Here is a 22227-nt window from a genome sequence, read left to right as displayed (position 1 = left end):
ACTCGCTCGAATCGTGAACCCGCCCGTCTCCGGCTCTCCCCAACCCCTGTCTTCTCCCAGGCTCCAGAACCTCGTTTTGCCGTCTAGTCGCAGGACTCCCGAGGCTCGGAAGATGGCCGGCGAGAGCAGCATCAGGCGGCCCCTCTTCGGCGGCGCCATCTCCACCGCCTTCCCCGCCCGGTTCCAGGTACTGCAACACCCTTCTCCCTCGCACACATCCCTTGCTCCTCATCCTCCTGCTCGCGCTTACGCCGTTTCTGTTTGGTTTGGTTCAGGATGTGAGCAACATTCGCGAGGTCCCCGACCACCAGGTTCGTCTGATTCTCCCTTGCACGGTTTCGTTTGGAGCGCGCTGGTTGGGGCGTTCCCGTACTGATGGGTGTGTGTGGTTCTGCTGCGTACGCAGGAAGTTCTCGTTGATCCCGCTCGTGACGAGAGCCTCATCTTCGAGCTGCTTGACCTCAAGGGCGAGGTGGAGGACGGCGGCAGCGCGCTCTGGTTCCTGCGCGACGTCGCCAACGAGCAAGATGCGGCGGATAACTTGGTAATGTCCTGGCTTCACTCTGTGAATAGCTGGCAACTAGGCCCTATAAATTTCGATTCATTGCCATTACAGTTCTCGTGCTTGGCTTTCTGTCCCAAACAACAACCGTATTCTTCTTTCGACAATAAAATGAACTGCATTCACGAATTCTTTGTCTTCTTCATGTGCATTGGATGGTCATGAACTCATGGTTGTTAATTTTCTGATCCAAGTGGATTTTAGCCATAGACAGAGGCATGTTGGTAACTTATCTCTTTTTTTTGTCGGTTAGGTGGTCGAGCACTCTGGGACAATTGAACTAGCTGGTCTGCGCTCCGGGAAAGCACCTGCAGTGGCTGGAACTGCAATTGGCAAGCTGGTAAGCAAATGTCCTGTGCCATATCCAGATTTCCCTGCTCGTTCCCTTCAATCGATCTCCAGTCGATTAGTTTTCGCCTGTGCTTCCCTGGATACGATAGCATTAGTTGCACAAGTCATCTCAGTCTCATAGTTTGATATTTCTGTTCCATCGGTATTCATTTATATGATGATGATCACTTCGCACTGAATGGGCCTGTGAATAAAAGGTACTTAAGGATCTGACGCTTGATTTCGGCATTATGTAGGCTGTTTCAAAAGGGAGGCAAGGCAGAGAAGCACAGAACATTGTTCGAGTGAGTACACCCATCCCTTGGAATTATGCTTAAATAGTTGATGTTTGTTATTTCAACTGAGTGTTGACTACCTTTGCAGCTTTATTTGGCAAACATACGTCTCAAGAATGCAGCAACTGATGTAGTTATCACCGCATATGAGCCGCTGTTGATAAAGTAAGCTGAGCACACCAGTATGACATACTTCCTATGATTAATGGGATTTTAAAAGCAATCCTATTTTTTTTTGTTACTTAAGTAGAAAATCTTATTTAGATATGGCATCACAGCTAGTACTGTTTGTTTCTTAATTTCTGTGATTATAATCAAGTGATATCTTAGGAGAACTGTATTATTTGATATAAGCTTTCCTTGCATAAATCTGATATATATCGACATGTTTGAATGACAATAGATAACTTCTTATGCAGTAGCAATTATGCTTACTAATCATGTGTTTTTTCAAACTCCTTTGTCTCTGTCATCTTTATAATACAGAAAGATAGGCCTGCTGTGCTAAAATATTTCAGTCAGTTTTCTACCTAAGCTAGGCACGTTGAATACGATTGTATATCGTAGTAGTGTCAATGGCAAAACTAAAATATGAAAAAAAAAACTGTCCTGATGATGGAACAGCAGCTTTCTTCAATTTTCCACCTAGGCTAGTCATGTTGAATGCTATAATAGTACTACGGGGAGACCAAAATGCCAAAACTAGATTGTATTTTTCAGCTGAAATGCAGATGAAACAGTGTAATGATGCATCACAGGTAATGTGGAGATAGTCATATAAGATCTGAGTAAAAGCAAATAAAATTAGTATGGACTTGCATATCCAAGTTAACGACTAGCTAGGTTATCGATGCCTTTATTTTAAGCTCCGGTATTATGTTTGTGCTGCCCACTTCTCCAATGTTACAGCTGCCCCTTGAATGATGTGTTTTCCTGTCATTTTTATTTCAGTCCTTTGAGTGAAAGTGCCCAGGCAGTTGCAGCTGGACCAGCAGTACCCGCAGAACAAGCAGGATGCTTGCCAATGTCGGAGGTGTTCAGACTTGCAGTGATGAACTTTGATGTCCATGATTGGAACCTTTTCAATGGCAGCGGTTGAAGCAGAGAGGGTAACATCTCAGTGCTAGAGTGATTCTTAAAAAGGTGTTCTGCAAGAGAGTGTTTGGGGAATGTACTTTCCTTAGCAAAAACTAGTCTCTGAATTTTCCTTCAGAGTAGTTTTTCTTTTCCTGAAAGTGCCATCACTTAGCGTATGTAGTGTCATCCAAATAACCCTGGTTGAAGTTCAATATATCATGTTAGCTTGCACTAGAATTTACTTGAATGGTTCTTAGTACTTGCTATTTCATCGATAAAGACTGCATATATCTCATCATGGGGCATTGAGTAGAGAGAGCTCAACTCTGAATTCTAAATATCTTGATTCTATTAAGTTAGACACGGGCCATTTGAGTGCTTCAGAGCGGAAAGACACCCCTGTGGTCTGTCCGTATGGTCTGCAATATTTATCCCTCAAGATTTCCATATATTCTTGACCACTCACACACTCTGATTGGCACCAAGCATATAGGATGGCAAACATGTGAACCATGATGTCCGACGAAAATACAACCCACAAAAGTTGTGGGTCTACTCTCTAAGTAGTTCATGCCATCATCCACCTAGGTTTGACGCACAGATCGCAATCTCTTATCTTGTGAGTCAATTTGTGTGGATAACTCTGATAATGAGTTTCGCAAAAATAACATAAAAACTCTGATAATGGGCTGCATGGTTGTGCTCCCTTAAATTTTGCAATTGCCATTAGAAGTTCAAACTTTTCATTTTATGGTAACTTTCGTGTATGGTTCAAACTTTTCTTTGTGAGTTGATCATGCATTTTTAGATAGCAATAAAGGTGAAAATGATGGGAAGGTTCCAAATCCAAGAACGAGTTGAATTCTACTCCCTCCGTTCCTAAATATAAGTCTTTGGAAAGATTCCACTATGGACCACATACGGAGCAAAATGAGTGAATCTATACTCTAAAATGCATCTACATACATCCATATGTGGTTCATAACGAAATCTCTACAAAGACTTATATTTTGGAACAGAGGGAGTACATCAGAACCTGGCAAACGATAGTATATATTACAGATGCACAGCGTTGAGACTTCCTTTGCAGGAAGTCTATTATAATCCGTGTCTGGACACTGAAAAATCAGAGAAAGAAAAAAGAAGAACAAGAAAAGAAAGGAAAAAAAAGAAGCTGTTGGGAGTTCGATACTCTGAATTCTCATTACAAAGAATCGATCATCCGTGACGATGGCTGGGGAAAATTTCGAGAGGAGTCACTTCACAGGGCAATGCCGCCGTCCGGCGTTCACTTCCATTGGTTGGCGACGATGTCGGCGAGGTCGACGACCCTCTGGGAGTAACCCCACTCGTTGTCGTACCACGCGATGACCTTGACCATGTCGTCTCCCATGACCATGCTGAGCGACGCGTCGATGGTGGAGGACACGTCGGAGCACCTGAAGTCGACGGACACGAGCGGCTCGTCGCAGACGTCGAGGATGCCCTTGAGCTCGTTGGCGGCGGCGTCGCGGAACGCCTGGTTCACCTCCTCGGCGAGGGTCTTCTTGGAGACCTGCACCACAAGGTCGACCACGGACACGTTGGGGGTGGGCACCCGGAGCGCGATCCCGTTGAGCTTGCCCTTGAGGTTGGGCAGCACCAGCGCCACGGCCTTGGCCGCGCCGGTGGAGGTGGGCACGATGTTGAGCGCCGCGGCGCGGGCACGGCGCAGGTCGCGGTGGCTCGCGTCCAGCAGCCTCTGGTCGCCGGTGTATGAGTGGGTGGTGGTCATGGTTCCCTTGATGATGCCTGCGCCATTGCCACCGCCATTTTTTAGTTACTCAAAGAAGTAGATTCAGCTGAGACTTGAGAGACAGAGGGGACGGGCACGTACCGAACTTTTGGTCGAGCACCTTGACGAAGGGGGCGAGGCAGTTGGTGGTGCAGGAGGCGTTGCTGATGATGGTGTCGGCGTGGGTGTAGAGGTCGGCGTTGACGCCGCAGACGTAGGTGGGGATGTCGCCCTTGCCGGGTGCGGTGATGAGCACCTTCTTGGCGCCGGCCTCGAGATGCTTGCCCGCGCCGGCGCGGTCGACGAAGACGCCGGTGCCCTCGATGACGAGGTCGATGCCCATCTCACCCCACGGCAGGTTGGAGGGGTTGCGGTCGGACACCACCTTGATCACCTTGCCGTCGACGGAGATGGCGTTGTCGCCCACGGGCTTGACGTCCGCGTCGAAGATGCCGAGCGTGGAGTCGTACTTGAGGAGGTGGGACGCCTGCTTCACGCCTCCGGTGTCGTTGATGGCGATGACCTCCAGCGGCGAGCTGTCGCCGCGCCCGTGCCAGCAACGCAGGAAGTTGCGCCCGATGCGCCCGAACCCGTTGATCGCCACCTTGAGCTTGGCCTCCGTCGGCGCCTTCCGCGACCCGCCGCTGGTGCTCACCTGCAAGCACAGCACCGCCGCGTCACACACACGCTCCCATGGCATGCGACCAAGCAAGCAACTACATTCCACCGATCATGTCATACCGCGTATGTCCTGAAGGAGACCGCGGACATGAAGTCGTCGGAGGTGGCATTCCGCCGGAGCGGCAGCGACGACGAGCTCCTCAGCCCGGAGAACTCCAGCATGCCCCCCTGGATCGAGTAATCACAGATGATGGCAGTCCAGTTACATAACCGTGCGTGACAAACAGGGAAGCAGTACGCAACGCAAGCATGGAATGGAACATGAACAGCATACCTGGAGTGGCGCCATGGCCGTGGAGAGCATGGGCGACGCCATGTCCAAAGGATCTGATCAGATAGGGGGGAAGATCAAGGACGGTGAGGCGGGCGTGGCTGTATATACGAGTTAGGGGATTGGAGCTTGTGGTGCACGCGGGGTGGGAATTGAGATCGTGAGGCCGCGATTGGGCGATAGATGAGATTTTGGATAGCCCAATGTATGGCTGCCAGTGCCCGCCATCGCGGCTCCCACACTTCGCTATTCCGGTCGATATGTGGCTTTTCTCTTCTTCATTCATGCGACCCTTCCTTCGTCATGTGCCTGATCGCATATGTTTTTTTCTTGTTCTTTTGTGATTTTTTTTTCTTTCGAGGATTTTGTGATTATTGTTGCAATGTACATACATCGTGTATTGTTGATGTAATGCTCGCTCGATGGATATTCTGCGTTCCATCCTCGGGACGTCGAGCAGAGCACCGTTCCGATCGGGGTTTCGGGGGTGACTCCACAAAGTTAAACGTCAATAAGGCCTGGACAGTGTTCAGCATAGGCGATCTCAAGGCACCTGGACCCGATGGACTATACGCAATAATTTTTCAAAAAGTTTTGGCATATTCTTGCAAAATCACTAATTGAGGAACGCTCCCCGCAACGGAGCGCTCCCCGCGCGCCAAGTGTCACGCGCGGAGCGCTCCTGAGACTTTTCCGATGCGGTCCGTGCGTGACACTTGGCGCGCGCACGGCTTCTCCCGTGAATTTCGGTTTTCGGTTTCCCTTTGTGGTTTTTTCTTTTTTCACTTTAGTCCTTATACTTCTAATGTTTTATAATACCTCTTGATCTGTTTTGAGATCTGTTTTTCTCTGTTGTGGGCGAACCCTTGTCGCGCATTGTTCTTTTTTTGCCGTCGTCTCCGCTGCTCTTGTTGCGTGGTTACGGCGGCAGTTGTTCCGGCCGCCGCGCTTGTTGCCTGCTCTTACGATAGTCCTTCTTTAGCGTCGAGCGCGCTTCCCCGTTCGCGATATCGTCGTTCCCTACTGGTTGCCTTCGTGGGTTCCCTGTTTCCCTTTAACGTTTCTCTTTTTGTTCCCATTATATTTCCGGGATATGGAGATTTATGGGGTAGTTATGGGTGGGGACTACCAACACTATCAGATGTCAAGTTTCAACCGGGTTTTGTGGGATTAGTTGTTGATAACCATTGTGTTCCTTGCAGTTATGGCTTGTCCTTTTTGCCGTATGCCCGGTGGACCGTGTTCTTCTGTTGATTCTTCTATAGATAAGTTCATTGTGGTCCTGGATCGGCGCTGTTGGAGGTGTGTTGTAAGAAAATCATTTTATAGTTGTTCAATTTTTGACACACACGCTTATTTCTTTTGGTGCTGCCCATGCTGTTTAGATTTTGATTATGATCCTTGTTTTGATTTGTTGTGCAGTATGTTCCGTGCAGTTTTAGAGCTCATCTTACTCGTTACATCAAGGAGTGTAGGGCTTTAGCCATAAGGAGGGGTGACGAAGATACTGATCTGGCTCTTCAGTGCAATGAGGGTTATTTGTATGGTGTTCTGTTTAGTCATGGTCGTGTGAGGAGCAAATTCCATGCTCCTTCCCGGGAACGATTGGTCAGTGATTATGGTGTTCGTCCTCATGATATAATGACCATTAGGCTTGAATATTATGGAACTTGGATTGGTATTGATTTTTATCGTGGTCGTGGAGATGCTTGTCTTCTTTACCGTCTGTTGGTAAGGTTTATTTTTAAGAAAGTTTTTATCTTGTTTTATTGTACATTTTGATTTTTCTGTTCCCTTGAGCCTGTGTAATTATATTTTGTAGCTCTACATGGTTTGAGCGACTCCGAGAAGGAACTTGTTGGGAGTTGTTATTACACCCGTGGTGTTTTTCTTAATTATTAGCAGATGTATTTCATGAGGTGTCAACTATTTGATGATGAGTACATACCCTGCTATCCTTTTGTTCACAGGATTGATTCAATGAATGTTAATGGTCATCATATGGTCAGTTTTTTTCCATTGTTTTTTCTTTGTTTCTGTTTATTTATTTATTTTTTATTACGTCTTCTATTTATAGTTTTGAATTTTTATTCTATTTTTGATAGCTTTATGTTTTTTGTCAGGTTATTCCTGGTATTGTTGTGAGGAGTTTGAAGGAGTTTGTGACTTTTCCTAGAACTGGCGTTTTAACTCTTGAAGTTACTCTGGAATCTGGTGATGATGATATATATGTGAGCACTCCTTGCTCCTACTTCATTGGTTTGGGTAATAGAATGGTGTTCAAACAGGAAGGTTTCAGTGATTTTCTTCAGGCATCGTCTATTGAAGTAAACAGCTTGGTGCTGATAACTTTCAAACAACGTGTTGGGAGGCTTGTTGTTATCTTCAATCTTCTGCCGCAGTGATGTTAGTTATAGCCTTTGAACATAATGGATTTTGTTTAAAAATCTATGCTGTATAAGAGGCTTGGCTGTGCATCTCTTTTAAAGATGTTTTTTTGGACGTATGTTATTTAATTGTGGTCATAGTTATAAATACAGTAGAGGCACGTATGTTATTTACTCTGAGGCATGGCCGTGCATCTCTTTTATGTGAGAGGCACCTGGATTCAGCAAACGGAGGCGCGAAATTGAAGACAGAACATGCACGGTTGTGTGGAGGCGCGTGGAGTTACTGTGGGTTTTATGTGAGGCACATGGTTAGGCATGGAATTGCAGTCAGTACAGGCACGGTTGTTTGGAACACGGGTATACTGAGAGGAACGCGTGTGCAATACCAAAGTTACACGGGCGGTGACGCGTGCCGAACACGTAGAGATACTGTGGGTTTCATGCGAGAGGCACGTGTGTGTGTAGCATGTAGAGTTACAGTGGGTTTCATGTGAGGCACGTGGATTGAGGAAATGGAGGCACGTAATTGAAGTAAGTACAGGCACGGTTGTGCGGAGGCACGGGCGATCACTCGCGCGGAGCACGTAGAGTTACTGTGGGTTTCATGTGAGGCACGTCGATCGAGCAAACGGAGGCACCGAAGTGCAGTCAGTACAAGCACGGTTGTGTGGATGCACGGTTTTGAACCCTCTTGCTGCTGTCAAGTGTCTAGAGGCACGGATGTATGGCAGCAGAGGCATCGGTTCGAATATTTGGTTAGAGAGGCTCGGTTGTGGATCCACGGCTGTGAAGTCTCTAGGGTCATGGGTGTGTGGCACCAGAGGCATGGGTTGAGTTGACACTTAGAGAGCCACGGTTGTACATGGTTCAGTTGGACACGTTAGTGTAGTTTTGTGGCATCATGGAGAACTGGTGTATGGAGAGGAACCTGTGAATGGACGGAGTGGTGTTTGATGTGAAATGGTTGTGTTGTGTGATTTTAATTTATTTTCAATGTGGTCAAAGTAACAAAGTTCTTGTCTCTTGCGTCTGCGTACCGAATGTTCTTCTGCAATATTTATGAATTGTTCATGCCAATGTTGAATAAGCATTCTATAGTCATGATGCATCTTGTAAAGGTTGAGTATGAAAATTATAATACTATGTCGTGCGGCATATCTCTCGTTCTATAGTCATGGATACAATATATGCTTGCTCAATACTGGGACATAACTTACTAATTACATTTAGACACGCACACCAATGTGTTCAAAGTTCAGACATAAAATAGTAATACAATACAAACAACATCTTTGAGCAACAACAAACATATTTACAACATGGGTTCATTCAACCTAAATTATCATAATAGTTGTGCCACGCACCTGATCACTTGATCACGGCAGATCAATCAATCATGACATGATCCATTTTCTCGCAATTTACCAACCAACCACTGCTTCCCTTCCGGCGCTTCCAGCCGCTGGAAGATCCCTCATCTTTGTTCTTATGCGGGCGGAGTCTTTCTTTCACTGGTTGTTGGTGGAGGTGACGTAGTCCGTTCTTGCTGATTAGGATTCTACGGTACAACTTGTAGCTAACATACCCGTCCTTTGCCGCGTACTCAAGGTGTATCGGGGAAAGCGGCTTCCACTCCCAGAACTGGTGCTTCTCCTTTGGGAATGATTTCTTCATGTTCTTGTATGAGGGGTCGATGATGGCCGCTGCAAGGTCAGCCATGGAGTCCCTTTCTCCACCACCCTTGATGCAGAATAGCCTCTGGATGTTGACGTGGTGCTCGTTTGGAATTTTGATGCATGCACGGGCAAGCATGGTCTTGTCGTTCCTGGTGTCGACGCTGGTGAAAGTTACCGCTTTCCGTTGCAGGAAGTCAACTAACGCCTGGGAGCGCTCGGACCTGCAGTAGTGGTATACAAGGACATGCTTGCGCATGGAAAGTTGGACGATGGTGATCCCTTGTTGTACCTAACTGCTCTTACGTGTGTACTTGAGGTCGAGGCCGACGAACTTGTTCTTCTCCTCCTTTAGCCATTCCTTGTATTTTTTGATGATCCGCTCCATGGTCCTTGGGTCGTTGGTGTACACCACCTCCAGCACGGTTGTACCGTGGGTAGTGATGTGCTCGGTGAATGTTGTTAGTTTCCCGTCGTCCATGGCTGGAGGTGTGCGATGGTGAACTGTGGCCGGCGAGAAACTTTGGAGGAAGAGGATGCAAATGGAGTCGGAAAAGTGAAAGGGATCTTTTGTCGTGCAAAAAAGGAAACCGCCAAAGAGCAGTTTCTAGTCACCCGGCGGTTCCAGGCGTAGATTTTCGGAAACAATCGTTTGTTTTATCTGTTTTTTTAAAGATTTTCACTTATCTCGTTCTTTGAAATTTTTTTATTCGTTGCGTGCTGCGTGCGTGATCCATATGTGCGTATTCCATTTTTGGCTGTGAAAGTAGTCGTGTGAACGGTAGAACACTCAGCAGATGCATGGTCGTGCCTTTGTTGTGAAAACGTTTTTTTCAATTAACAATCTTCCTTAGTCAGGGAGGCACTGTTGTTATGTTATTTGGTGCACAACTTTGTGTTCATGAAAAGTTGGTGAAGTAAACATAGTTTGCACTTGAAAATGGAGTCCTGTTTGGTTTTAAATTGAGATATGTTTCAGTAGATCGTTTGAATAAGTTGGATAACATGGCATTGCTGTAGGTTTTGGATCAAAAACTGAATGTTGTTTCGTTTGATCTTTGAAACTTTTCAAAGGATTAGAACTACATTTTTTCAAATGAATCATTCTGATAGTTCAAACAGTATTTGTTGCAAAGCATCATTCTGATGTTTGAAACTGTGAGTAGAGGGTCCGTAAGAGCTACATAAGTTTCAAAAGATCATTCGGATAGCTCAAGCAAGAACATGGTCCATAATAGTTACATTACTGTACCATCCTAACTAGCAAACTTATTTTAAATAAACCAGTGTTTTGCTCCTGGGAGGCATCATCTTGAAATGAGCGCTGAACATCCTAGGAGATACACTGTGCTTCCATTTTAGGTGCAGGTTCTGACGGAATCTACAGAATGCGTTGAATGATGATGGAAACAGAATGGTCATGGCGCTCTTTGAAAGTGATTAGAACAACGTTCTTTTCAACAAAGGATGTAGCTGATATGAAGTCTTTGAAAGAAGACTTTTCCATTACCATGCTACTGTCGTTTTTGCAGATGTAGTACAACGAAGGAGTGATGACATGGGTAGGTTCATCAGGAGCTTCAAGGGTCACCGTGCCATTGGTTGGCATGTCCACCCATCTCTTCAGTGTCGAGACAACGCTCCTCGGAATTTTCTAGAAGAAATCAAAATTAAATGGACATTAAAACCGTTGAATTGCCACTTGGACAATAAATAAAAGAATGGCTGAATACGGTGAGTGCGCAAACATTAAGAAATTCTAATTTGAAAGTAATATAATTCCTGGCATGTTCAGGTTTGTGTGTAAACAGATGAAACAACATATTAAGAGAACAACAAAAGTTTTGTTGTTTTAGGTTTGAATAAATAGGTTCTTTATAATTTTACATATAAGCAAGATTTCATCAATATTGTTTATATCATATATGAGCAAAATACTTTTGGTATTTTAACAAGGATAGATGTAACCAACCATGACGCATTCTTTGGTGTTAGTGGGAGTCAAGACGTGTACAAATGGGCGGCAACGGATGAAAGTATCTCTGAAAAGGCGTTGTAGAAAGAATCGTGTCTGGTTGTAGGTAAGCTCGATATCCTTAGAGTAGACACAGCAGTGAACATGGTCGAAATCGTCAGAAGAAAGGTCATCGAGAGCTAGAAAAAGAACAAGATTTGAAAGTTAGATAAAGTTTTATGTAATACGGGTTAATATTATTCAGTTCGATGGATGCATATCAAAATACAGCCAAAGAAGATAAGTTTGTAATATTAAATACGTACCAACGTGGGGTAATGGAAGCAGCATTTTGTCATTGCGATATGTTTGTATTTCGAGATTGAGACCCTCGTGTGGTAGTTCAAATTCTATGCGGTCTCCAGCACGAAGCTGATAATCATCCGCAAAAGTGTTCCACTCACCACCGCATAACTTTGTGTAGTTCGCCCTATTCTTAAACAAAGCATTGTAAGACCTTCCTTCATGTGTAAGAAGGGTTGGCCCTACCTGCTCTTTACGCAATTTTCTTGCTTCTCCCTTCCTCTCATCGATGTACTCAGCGAGAAAAGCTCTGACGTTACAAGGTACATACTGTAAAAAATAGTAAAAATAACAACCTGTAAGTATAACTTTGAACCCGCGTACTATTAATGTTAAAAGTTTTCTTAATTTGGATATGAATTTTTGATAAGAATTACAGATAACAACATAATGGTATTATAAATTAATGGATACAGATTTTTGGCATATGTTGACTAGTTTTAATTAGAACTGAAGATGCACTATAGTAATCAAGACATAGGCAGGCAAAACTAATGGACTATATTAATCAGGGCATAGGCAGGCAAACTAATGGAAAATGAAAACACAAGGCAGATGCGAAGAAGTGACAGCAGGGGAACCTAGTGTAGGTGCAAGGGGGTATGAGTAACAGTGACGATTTCCACTGTGTTGTGGCAACTAATATGTTAGTGATGCTTACTAACCATGCGTCTCCAGCAATTTTCATCAAGAATAACCTCAAACCCCTGGAGAACTTCAGGGTGTGGTTCGCAAGGGCTGCCTGGTTGGCGGCAGGTAGGGCAAATCATACCTAAATAATTCAGAACAATTATGTTAAGAAACAAGAATATGATAACAATTTAAAAACAAGCTTCAACATTGAAGGTAGACAACGACTAGATTCAACTATGTTAGCAATATTAAAATATCCGTATGAAGGCAGACAACAACTACAAATTTACCAGAAATCCTGTCATCTACTCCTTCCAGAAAATCAGTATGACAGAGTTTAGAACACTTGTTTAGATTTTCAAATGGTTTTTATATTCCTTTAGAGAATGAAGTCGTTGTACCGGATCTGATGCTTCATTAACTATCAAATGAAAAACCAAAACGTAAAACGTAAATACGGATCGGAGCATGCTGCTTACGCATATGCTTTTTACCCGGGAGAGAAGAAGAACGAGGGTTAACGAACGGAGATTGGGGTAGGGGAAGCTTAGGGCAAGCACACACGGCTAGCAAATCTACGAGAGAAGTATGGCTTAGAAGTTAATCGAGAGACCGAATAAAAACTCTACAATAACTTGTTTGAAATGAGACTGTGTGCGGGAAGAAGCACGAACCCTAGAAGTAGGTGGTCGGATAAGGCAGATGGGTTGTGATGGGAAGCTTAGAGCAAGCACCCACGGCCAGCAATGTAGGAGAGAAGCATGGCTTGGAAATTAATCAATTGATTGCTGGGAAGAAGCACGAACCTTAGAAGCAGGCGACGGAGAAGAAGGTCGAACCCTAGAAGTAGGCGAGGGAGAAAGCAAATGAGTTGTGATGTGGCTGAGAGAGTCGGAGCTTATTGAAATATAAAGGAGACGGGAGAGAGCAAGAGTAGTAATGAGTGCTTCTTGTTTTATTTTTTATTCTACGAAATGGAATGAATGTTGGTTGTAGATGGTGTGCGTGCATTTCGAGGAGTTATGGGGACACGAGATGTGTGACTCATCCATCTGCCTCCAATTATAGTTGTCCATCTGTGCTGCCTCCCAGCGGAGTCTTTTACGTGCCTATCCTGCCTTACATATTTTTTGCGAGGCACGGTTATACATGCTGAAAAGCATACTCGTGCTTCTGTGTTTTAATTTTTTTAATCAGAAGTTTAATCAGGTATAGTTGTGTGTGTGTTTTTAGGAGAGGAACGGTGATGATGTTATTAGATGCGCGGTCGTTGTAGCAGGAGAGTCATGGTCGATACGTTGGGGGAGGCAAATTGTCGGGAGGCATGATGGTTCTTAATGAGAGGCACTTTTGCATCTGGAATGGAGCCACGGTTCGTGACTCGGTTATTGCAAAAAAAATTCAATAGTCGTTGACCCAGGGAGCCACTGTTTTTATGTATGTTGGGTTCAGGCGGGAATATGTATGATAGCGCATAGTTATCTGTATGTCAGAAGCATCGACGTGCTTTTGTTTTGGCAATGTTTTCGGTGGTACGTGCAGGCATATAGATGCAGGTTCATTGATATCACTAAGGTTTGTCTTTAAGCAAAGTGGAGGCACGCATGTGGCTTTTGTGCTGGCCGAACCGTGCTTCTAATTTGGTTCACTCCCCGTGTAGTATTTGTATGTCAGGGTCATCTAGTTTGCCTCATCTCATTGTTCTCTCGGTCAAAAGATGTGCTGGTGACCGATGGGATGGCTATTTATTGTTAGTATTCATTGTGCCAGCTACCGTGCTAGAGTTAACCTAGAGGCTCCTCGATTATAGCGTGGCAGCTGTGACTTTTGAAGTGCATGGTTTCATAATCTGCAGAAGCACAACCATCCATTCACACCGTCCCCGATTCAATTTAATGGGCGCATGGTAACTGAGTCGTCTCTCCCCAAGGTTAAGTAGTGGTCTATTCCGGGAGGTTATCGCGTCTTATTCTCTCTAGAGAAGTGCAGGTAGCTCCCATCATCCTCGCCTCGTACGAGAAGCACAGTCAGATTCCATTGTCGTGTCACCGTCTTTTCCATGGATGACTTCAGGAACAATACTGAGCATCTCTTTATAGATGCCGATGGTAATACCAGGCTCGAGGTGTTGTACACCAATGAGCCCTACAAGTTGGAGGAGATTCTTTCTCTTTATGAGGAATGACTGCGCGAGGACAGGTACAAGTTTGTTGGTCTTGATCTGGAGTACACACGAGAGGATTATTTTGATCGTAGTAGAAAAGTCACCGTCATGCAACTGCCGATGCACAAGCATGTTCTTGTCTATCACCTGTGCAAGGCCAGGACGGAGTGCACTCCTCTAAAGGATTTCCTTTGGAACAAAGGTATCGTTTTCGCTAGTGTTGACGTCAGGAACGATAGGGATGTTCTCGCAAACAGTTTCCTCAAAATACCAATAGAGTGTCACATCGATCTTCAAGAGCAGCTCATGATCAAAGGAGGCAATCTAAGGGATTCCATGGCAGATTTGGCAGGAGCCGTCATAAACAAATCTTACTTGAGTATGAAGTCGTCTTTTCCGAAGGGTCTGCATGACTACTAGGAATGGAAGCTGCTTTCCCTTGAACACCTAAAATATGTGGCAATTGTAAGTGAAAACTTCATTTTTTTATGATTTTCTGTCGTTATATTTTTGTTTTACTACAACAATAGTACTTTCTCCTCTTTACGTATATCTTCATTCTCATCCGTTTTTTGTTTTAGGATGGGTATGTGAGCTACGAGCTCTATCGCCGAGTTTTATCGATGAAGGACATGATGCATTCCCGTTGTCTTCCCGACCGCAGTGGTCGTTGATGTTTCGAAGCAGAACTCCAACTGAGTAGAATGGTGACAGTGAACGTTTGTGTGGACGTTTCTATGAGGAATCGACTCCTGGAAGATTTTCATTTCTTTTTTTGTATAATTAATGAGTACTTTTAGTTCAATCCTATGGAGTACCGTTTTGTTATTCGGTATCGTGTTTGGCTTGTCTCATGTTATGTGAAAATATTTTTTTTATTTTTTTCATGTTACAAGTTCATTGTTGACGTTTGCGCGAGTTCATGTATATTTAGGTAACCTGTTGAAGTGGCGCATATGTATTGGTTGGGAGAAGCGCGCTTTGTGTTTGGCTTATATTCAGTGCCGTTTTTTTGTGTTTGAATTGTTGTCTTTTACACGTTCGCACAAAAGAGGCACGTGTGCTAATGTACGAGGCAACATTTCAGTATGATGTCTTTGTGTTCTTCGGGACCGTGCCTTTAGAAGCCCGGCATCCGTGTCTGCGGAGGCTTCACTCCCATGGCTTCTTTTCCGCTATTTCTGTACCTCACGTGACACACGTGATGTCTGTTTGTGCTGGTGTCACACGGCAATTTCTCTTGAGACTGCACAACCGTGCCTCTTCCATCACTCTTTTGTGCATCCAGCTGGTTTGTACCCGTGCCTCAAGAACTCCGAGAAGCCACAATTATGTGAGTGTATACGCTTCAATTCCGTGTCTCTTGTACGTGCATTCGCGTGTCTCAGGCGTCATGTTGGCTGTGATTCTACGTGCCTCTGGTGCAGACGTCTGTCCGTGACGTGATGCATATGTATTGTTTGGGAGAAGCGTACACGTTCGCACAAGAGAGGCACGTGTGCTAACGTACGATGCAACATTTCAGTACCCTATCTTTGTGTTCTTCGGGACCGTGCCTTTAGAAGACCGGCATCCGTGTCTGCGGAGGCTTCACTCCCGTGGCTTCTTTTCCGCTATTTCTGTACCTTAGTGACACACGTGATCTCTGTTTGTGCCGGTGTCACAGGACAGTTTCTCTTGAGACTGCACAACCGTGCCTCTTCCATCACTCTTTTGTGCATCCAGCTGGTTTGTACCCGTGCCTCGAGAACTCCGAGAAGCCGCAATTGCGTGAGTGTATACGCTTCAATTCCGTGTCTCCTGTACATGCATTCGCGTGTCTCAGGCGTCATGTTGGCTGTGACTCAACGTGCCTCTGGTGCAGACGTCCGTCCATGACATGATGCATATGTATTGTTTGGGAGAAGCGTGCTTTGTGTTTGGCTTATATTCAGTGCCATTTGTTTGTGTTTGAATTGTTGTCTTTTACACGTTCGCACAAGAGAGGCACCTCTGCTAACGTACGAGGCAACATTTCAGTACCCTATCTTTGTGTTCTTCAGGATCGTGCCTTTAGAAGCCCGGCATCCATTGCGGAGGCTTCACTCCGTGGCTTCTTTTCCGCTATTTCTGTACCTCACGTGACACACGTGATGTGTGTTTGTGCTGGTGTCACACGACAGTTTCTCTTGAGACTGCACAACCGTGCCTCTTCCATCACTCTTTTGTGCATCCAGCTAGTTTGTACCCGTGCCTCGAGAACTCTGAGAAGCCGCAATTGCGTGACTGTATACGCTTCAATTCCGTGTCTCTTGTACGTGCATTCACGTGTCTCAGGCATCATGTTGGCTGTGAGTCTACGTGTCTCTGGTGCAGACGTTCGTCCGTGACGTGACGCATATGTATTGTTTGGGAGAAGCGTGTTTTTTTGGCTTATATTCAACGCCGTTTGTTTGTGTTTGTATTGTTGTGTTTTACACATTCGCACGAGAGTGGCATGTCTGCTAAGGTACAAGGCAACATTTCAGTACCATGTCTTTGTGTTCTTCGAGACCGTGCCTTTAGAAGGCCGGCATCCGTGTCTGTGGAGGCTTCAATCCCGTGGCTTCTTTTTGCTATTTCTGTACCTCATGCGACACACGCGATGTCTGTATGTGCTGGTGTCACACGACAGTTTCTCTTGAGACTACACAACCATGCCTCTGCCACCACTCTATTGTGCATCCAGTTTGTTTGTACCTGTGCCTCGAGAACGCCATTTCCAAAGCCGTGCCTGTGTGCCGAGAAGCCGCAATTCCATGCGTGTATACGCTGCAGTTCTGTGCCTCCCGTGCGTGCATTCGTGTTACTCAGGGGACACACTGGCTGTGACTCTTCGTGCCCGTGGTGTCAGACGTCCGTCCGTGAGGGGATGCGGTGGCTGTTACTCGTCGTGCCTGTGCTTCTACACGCCTGTGCATCTGGAGTCTTTAAAACTATGGCTCTCCGACTTGTGTCGTTGATTTTCTTCAAGTATTGATGTATCTCACGTGATACATGCCATGACTCTCGAACAGAGTGTTGTCACCGGTGCCTCTTGGAGGTCTCTTTTTTGCATTCAGATGATTTGTATCTAGAGGATTTAGGTCGAGATTGGAAAACAAGATGGAAAAGATCACGTGGCTCGCGAAGCCTATGCACGTGCCTGTATAGGCTATGTTTCTGTGCCTTTGTTTCCAGCATTGACGTGTTTACGGCGAGTTTCTGCCTGCATGTGTACGTGCCTGTTGTGATACCGACCGATATCTGCAAAAGTTGTATGCTCGTGCCTGTGGAATATACATGTATGTGCCTCTTGTGCCTGCATACCCGTGCCTCACGTGAAACCAGCCTTGACTCTCGAGGGACAGATGGTGTGAATCTAGCTAGATGAGGGACGGATGAGTTCTGGCCTTCGGATCTAAGGTGTACAGCAGGCTGTTCGTTTGCTTCATTGGATTCTTCCGTCGGTGGTCTTTGTTCAAAGGAGGAATCGATGACCGATGTGGTGGCTGTTCGATGTGACTATTCAATGTGTTAGTTACCGTAAAATAAAGTTAGAGGCTCCTCGGTTTCTCCGCGGTATCAATTATTTGTGCACAACCGTGACTTTAGGAAGTGCATGGTTCCATGAGGTTCGGAAGCACAACCGTCTATACGCTGCTCCCAGTTCACACGTTAATCCGTATGGTAACCCAAACGTCCCTCGCCAAGGTTAAATACTGGCCGTGTTTGTGAGGTCTCCACGTCTTATTGTAGCTGCAGAACATCAGGCAGTTCCCACCCTCCTTACCACTCCCTAACCTTGTCGCAGGGTCTCAGGAGTCTCCATTGGCATCTTGCTGCTCGCTGCCACGGATGACATTTTGAACACCACCGAGTACCATCTAATAGTTGTAGATGGTAACATGAAGCTCGACGTGTGGTACACCAACGAGCCTGGCAAGGTGGAGGAGATCATTGCCTTGTACGAGGACTGGTTGCGCGAGGAGAAGTACAAGTTTGTTGGTCTCGGCATGGAGTTCACACGAAAGGATTGGTATGGGCGTAGAAAAGTCGGAGTCATGCAACTGGCTATGCGGAATCATGTTTTGGTCTATCACTTCTGCAAGGCCAGGACGGAGTGCCCTGTCCTGAAGGATTTCCTTGAGAATAGAGGTATAACTTTCTCTACTGTGGGCGTCAGGAATATTAGAGATGCTCTTTTTCAAGATTTCATCAGAATTCCAGAAGGGTACCACGTCGACATCCAAGAGAAGTTCATGATAAAAGGCGGTCAAGAAAGGGATTCCATGGAGGACTTAGCAGGAGCCATCATTGACGAATCTTACTCCAAGCTGGAGTCCTCTTTTCCAGAACTTCTTCATCGCTACTGGGATTGGAAGCCCCTTACCTTTGATGACCTGAAATATGGAGCTACTATAAGTGAAGATTTCATTTTCGTTAGTTTCTGCCTTTGTTGCAAGAACAATACGTTTTTTTTATTTTTTTTGTACATTGATGTTTTCATTTGGTTTTCCTTTAGGAAGGGTATGTGAGCTATGAGTTGTACCGCCGGTTTCTGTCGATGAGGGACATCCTTCATCGTCGCTGTCTTCCTGATGTCAGATGGCGAGGACGTTTCTGAGGATTGTGTGATGAATTGGTTATTTGATAGTTATTGTATTGGGTAATATTACATCGACTGATGAATTTGCAATTGTGGTGGTTTTATTTTGAACCAGATGGAGTTGACTGGTTTGGGAATTTAAGTTTATTTTTGTTCCATCATGTTTTTCTTGACTGGGTGCCTTCAAGAATATTTTCCTCTATGATTTCTTGCTATTCATTGGTATAAGATGAGATGTATTAAGAGGACCACTCAGATGTGCACTTTCTTGAATCTAGGCAGCGCACAACCGTGTGCTCAAGAATGCATTGTTTTTGTTTTAGGCAAGGCACGCTCTGGTGTTATTAGTTTGCTAGTTGCTTCAGTTCTTCTCTCGATATGGTCACACTGACAGGTAGGGGTGTCACTTTCACTTTGTGTTCGTAGTGTGTTTGGCACGGTTGTTTTTATAACGAATATATGGTTGTGGTTGTGTGTTAGGTAGTGCGTTATGTTAGTATGAGTCACTGTCATGGTTGTATGTTCTGTAATATTTCTATTTAGTCTGGCTAGTGAATTCACGTCTGTCTAGTTAGTGGAGGCATGTCCTATGTTATGTCGAGGCAGAGTTGTGTGTGTCGTTCGGAAATGCTTTCTCAACACATTTGTTCGGAGAGGCACGTATACATTGTTATTCAAAGGCACGGTCGTGCCTTTCTTTCGAAACATTTGCTTTCACTTACTTGCTAAGAGAGATTCGTCGGTGAAACTTGTGAGGTCACGGACCTTTTTCGGTTGAAGTCACGGTCGTGCTTCCATGACTCGTTGGCTTGGTAGAGGGACCGGTGTTAAGCTATCGAGGGGACGGTCCTGTGTTAACTGGTGGCGCACTTGTGTGTGTCAGGTTAGTTGTCTGTGTTAAGAGTGGCATGTTCTATGTGGATAAGAGGCATGACAGTGCCTCTGTGACCAGCATTACTGTAGGTGAGTCATTTAGCTCCTTTGTCAAATGCTTACGAATCGATAGTGTTTTTCCTCTATGTTCCAATTGTTTCTTTTTTTATGTCTATTCAGAGTGAGTGGTGTTCTAGTACAAGGAATTGATGTCTTGAATATGATCTTTACAACTTTTCTAAAAAATACGATTCTTATTTTCGAAAAAATTCGATGTCAGGAATTTAAGACTTGACCATTTGAATGCACAGCTGTGGTTAATGGGATCCATAGCAGATATCTTGGACCGACACAAAAATAGCTGAAACATTGTTGTGATTACATGAGTCGATATGGCTGAAACAATGTTCGGATGTCTCCATCTAAATTAAGGCACATCTAAGCAGTAGTCATCTTCTTCCAATCTTCTTATTTCGTGCCGGATGTTGTGTTTGTTGAGTACGATGCTCAGTGCCTCAAATACATGGCATGTGTTGTAGTTCAATGTTATCATTTTGTAAGTTAGTTGTTCTCTCATCGGTTTCACATGGATCTGCAAAACAAATAAGTGCACAAACTAATAAAATTTATTGTAGAACTTAATGTTTAGCTGGCTTGGATGAACATACGTTTATGTGTTGTCAATGAGAGTGAACTTACATTATTGATAAAAAATGAATTATTATTGAAATTAATGAGGGGCATCAAATGCATGGTGTAAATAGCACTGTCATCCCTGAAATTTGAGAGCATTATGTTATTGGTTAGTAGGTGGACAGTAGATATGGGATATGTAGTGGAACAAAAAAATGCATGGTGTAAATGAGGTAGAGCTACAGTTAGAAGAAACTCACTCTCTGTCTGAGTTACATACACTCTGCACAGGTTTGACATGAAAGGAGGCCATTGTGTGAGGATAGTTGTTGTAAGCAGAATGATAAGCTCTCTTGAAGTTTTCGATGACAATGTCCGAGTGTTCCTTTATACCGTCGCAATTGATATAAGGACACAGAATTTTGAAGCGACGCATTGCAAGATTCAGGATTATGAGGTAGATAAAATGTGGTTTCTTTCTAACAGGTATTAAGACCTAAAACAATTAACGGGAAGTTATATCATTGTAACAAGAAAATCTGGTAGAATTGAAGACGAACACTGGACAGATAGAGTGAGTAGGGTGAACTCACGATGTTGCATTTGTTTGGTAGCCTAAACCCAATAGTTTTTTCTGCAATTTGTTCCTTCAGTAGTTCAGTGCTTGCTTCTAGAACTTGAAATTTATCCTGCATTAAATTGAAGCTGCGTCACTCAGCGTGCTAGTAGTAGTAAATGTGGTTTGTTATTATTATTTATGAGAAGCAAGAACTTACAGAGGCGTCAATGTACATTATATGCTTGTGCACAGATGTTGGCGTTGGCGTTGCATAGAATTGTTCTTTCATCAGCAATTCTGAGTAAGCATCGACCACGAATGAGTTGATATATCCGTATACCTTCATTGACAAACCTAAAGTTCAATGATCGGCCCAACGTCGGTCGACGTAGAATATCCTCTTGCTGCCAAAAAAGATAAATGCATTTTAAATCGTATGATTTTATTATTTAACATTAGAGTTGATGAGTATTCAATTGCAATAGCAGAATAATCAAGCTGAAACTCTTTAATTTGAAAGCTTCAGGCAGAATGCATTGCAGTAGTAAAAGAAAGGATCAAAACATTACTGTAAGAGGGAGAACTAATTCATTACCTATCATGTTGACTGATGCTTGGTGTACTGTCGACGATTGTTTCATACACTTCTTTCTCCTGTGTTGTAGAATCTCTTATTTCCAAAAGTTGGTAGTGATCTTGATGGTCATTCCCTTGGTGTGTGAATCGAGTCTGTTCTAGGTGAGGATGATGTTGATGAGGTTGGAAGACATGACCACCGGAGTTCATTTGACCATTACTAAGTTGCAAATGACCCTCATTACAATTGTTGTTTCTTTGGACTATTAGGCCTTGTGGTTGGCGTTGCATGCGCAGTTGTAATGTTCTGACAGTTGGATCACCGGTTGAGCTCGAAGGAATATCTGTTGGAAAATGTTGCAGAGGATGGCCGAAATACTGCATGCTGTTGAACTGTTGTTGCAAGGCACTGTAACTTTGGCCACGAGACTCGCTTGTCCGTGGTTGCTGATGGTTCTGCTCTTGAGGTTAGCGTTGCTGGCACCGTGCAGTGCTGTTATTCTGAGCATCATTGTGTTGGGGGTAGTGGGCATTATGGACAGGGTTTTGTTGGTGGTATTGTTTCTGACTTTGGTTGTTCATTGCATAAGGTGAGTGCTGACTGCTGTTTGAGCTGCCGTTATTCTGAGCACCAAGACGTCGGTAGTAGTTGTTTTTGAGAGTAGGAACTTGTTGGTAGTGTTGGCACAAAGCAGTTGCTGGCAAACTGTCGGACAAGACAGTTTGAGTTAAACCTGTGGAGTATGACATATCAAAAGTCTATGAGAGGTGGCTACCGCCTGGCATTGAGCCTGATCTGCTGTTCATATGTG

General features: G+C 44.5%; 2 protein-coding genes across 2 annotated transcripts in view; one reads left to right on the top strand and one right to left on the bottom strand.

Annotated features, from left to right (window-relative positions):
• LOC119364492 (ran guanine nucleotide release factor-like) overlaps positions 1-2512 on the top strand; it is a 3038-nt gene extending 526 nt beyond the window's left edge. Inside the window, exons 2-8 of the mRNA XM_037629969.1 lie at positions 14-187; positions 276-311; positions 407-544; positions 816-902; positions 1150-1197; positions 1277-1353; positions 2140-2512. Of these exons, the coding sequence (XP_037485866.1) occupies positions 113-187; positions 276-311; positions 407-544; positions 816-902; positions 1150-1197; positions 1277-1353; positions 2140-2287 (609 nt within the window). The 5' untranslated portion in view covers positions 14-112 and the 3' untranslated portion in view covers positions 2288-2512. The remainder of the gene's footprint in view (positions 1-13; positions 188-275; positions 312-406; positions 545-815; positions 903-1149; positions 1198-1276; positions 1354-2139) is intronic.
• A 735-nt stretch (positions 2513-3247) lies between these two features.
• On the bottom strand, positions 3248-5154 carry LOC119364491 (glyceraldehyde-3-phosphate dehydrogenase A, chloroplastic). The gene is made up of 4 exons (XM_037629968.1): positions 4995-5154; positions 4781-4888; positions 4142-4694; positions 3248-4056 (listed from the first exon to the last, which is right to left on the bottom strand). The coding sequence occupies exons 1-4, from the start codon at positions 5034-5036 to the stop codon at positions 3554-3556; spliced, it is 1206 nt and encodes a 401-aa protein (XP_037485865.1). The 5' UTR covers positions 5037-5154; the 3' UTR covers positions 3248-3553.
• Between the last annotated feature and the right edge of the window lie 17073 nt (positions 5155-22227).

The sequence above is a fragment of the Triticum dicoccoides genome, chromosome 2B (assembly GCF_002162155.2).
Source record: "Triticum dicoccoides isolate Atlit2015 ecotype Zavitan chromosome 2B, WEW_v2.0, whole genome shotgun sequence".
NCBI lineage: Eukaryota > Viridiplantae > Streptophyta > Magnoliopsida > Poales > Poaceae > Triticum > Triticum dicoccoides.
This window is presented reverse-complemented; position numbering and strand designations above follow the sequence as displayed.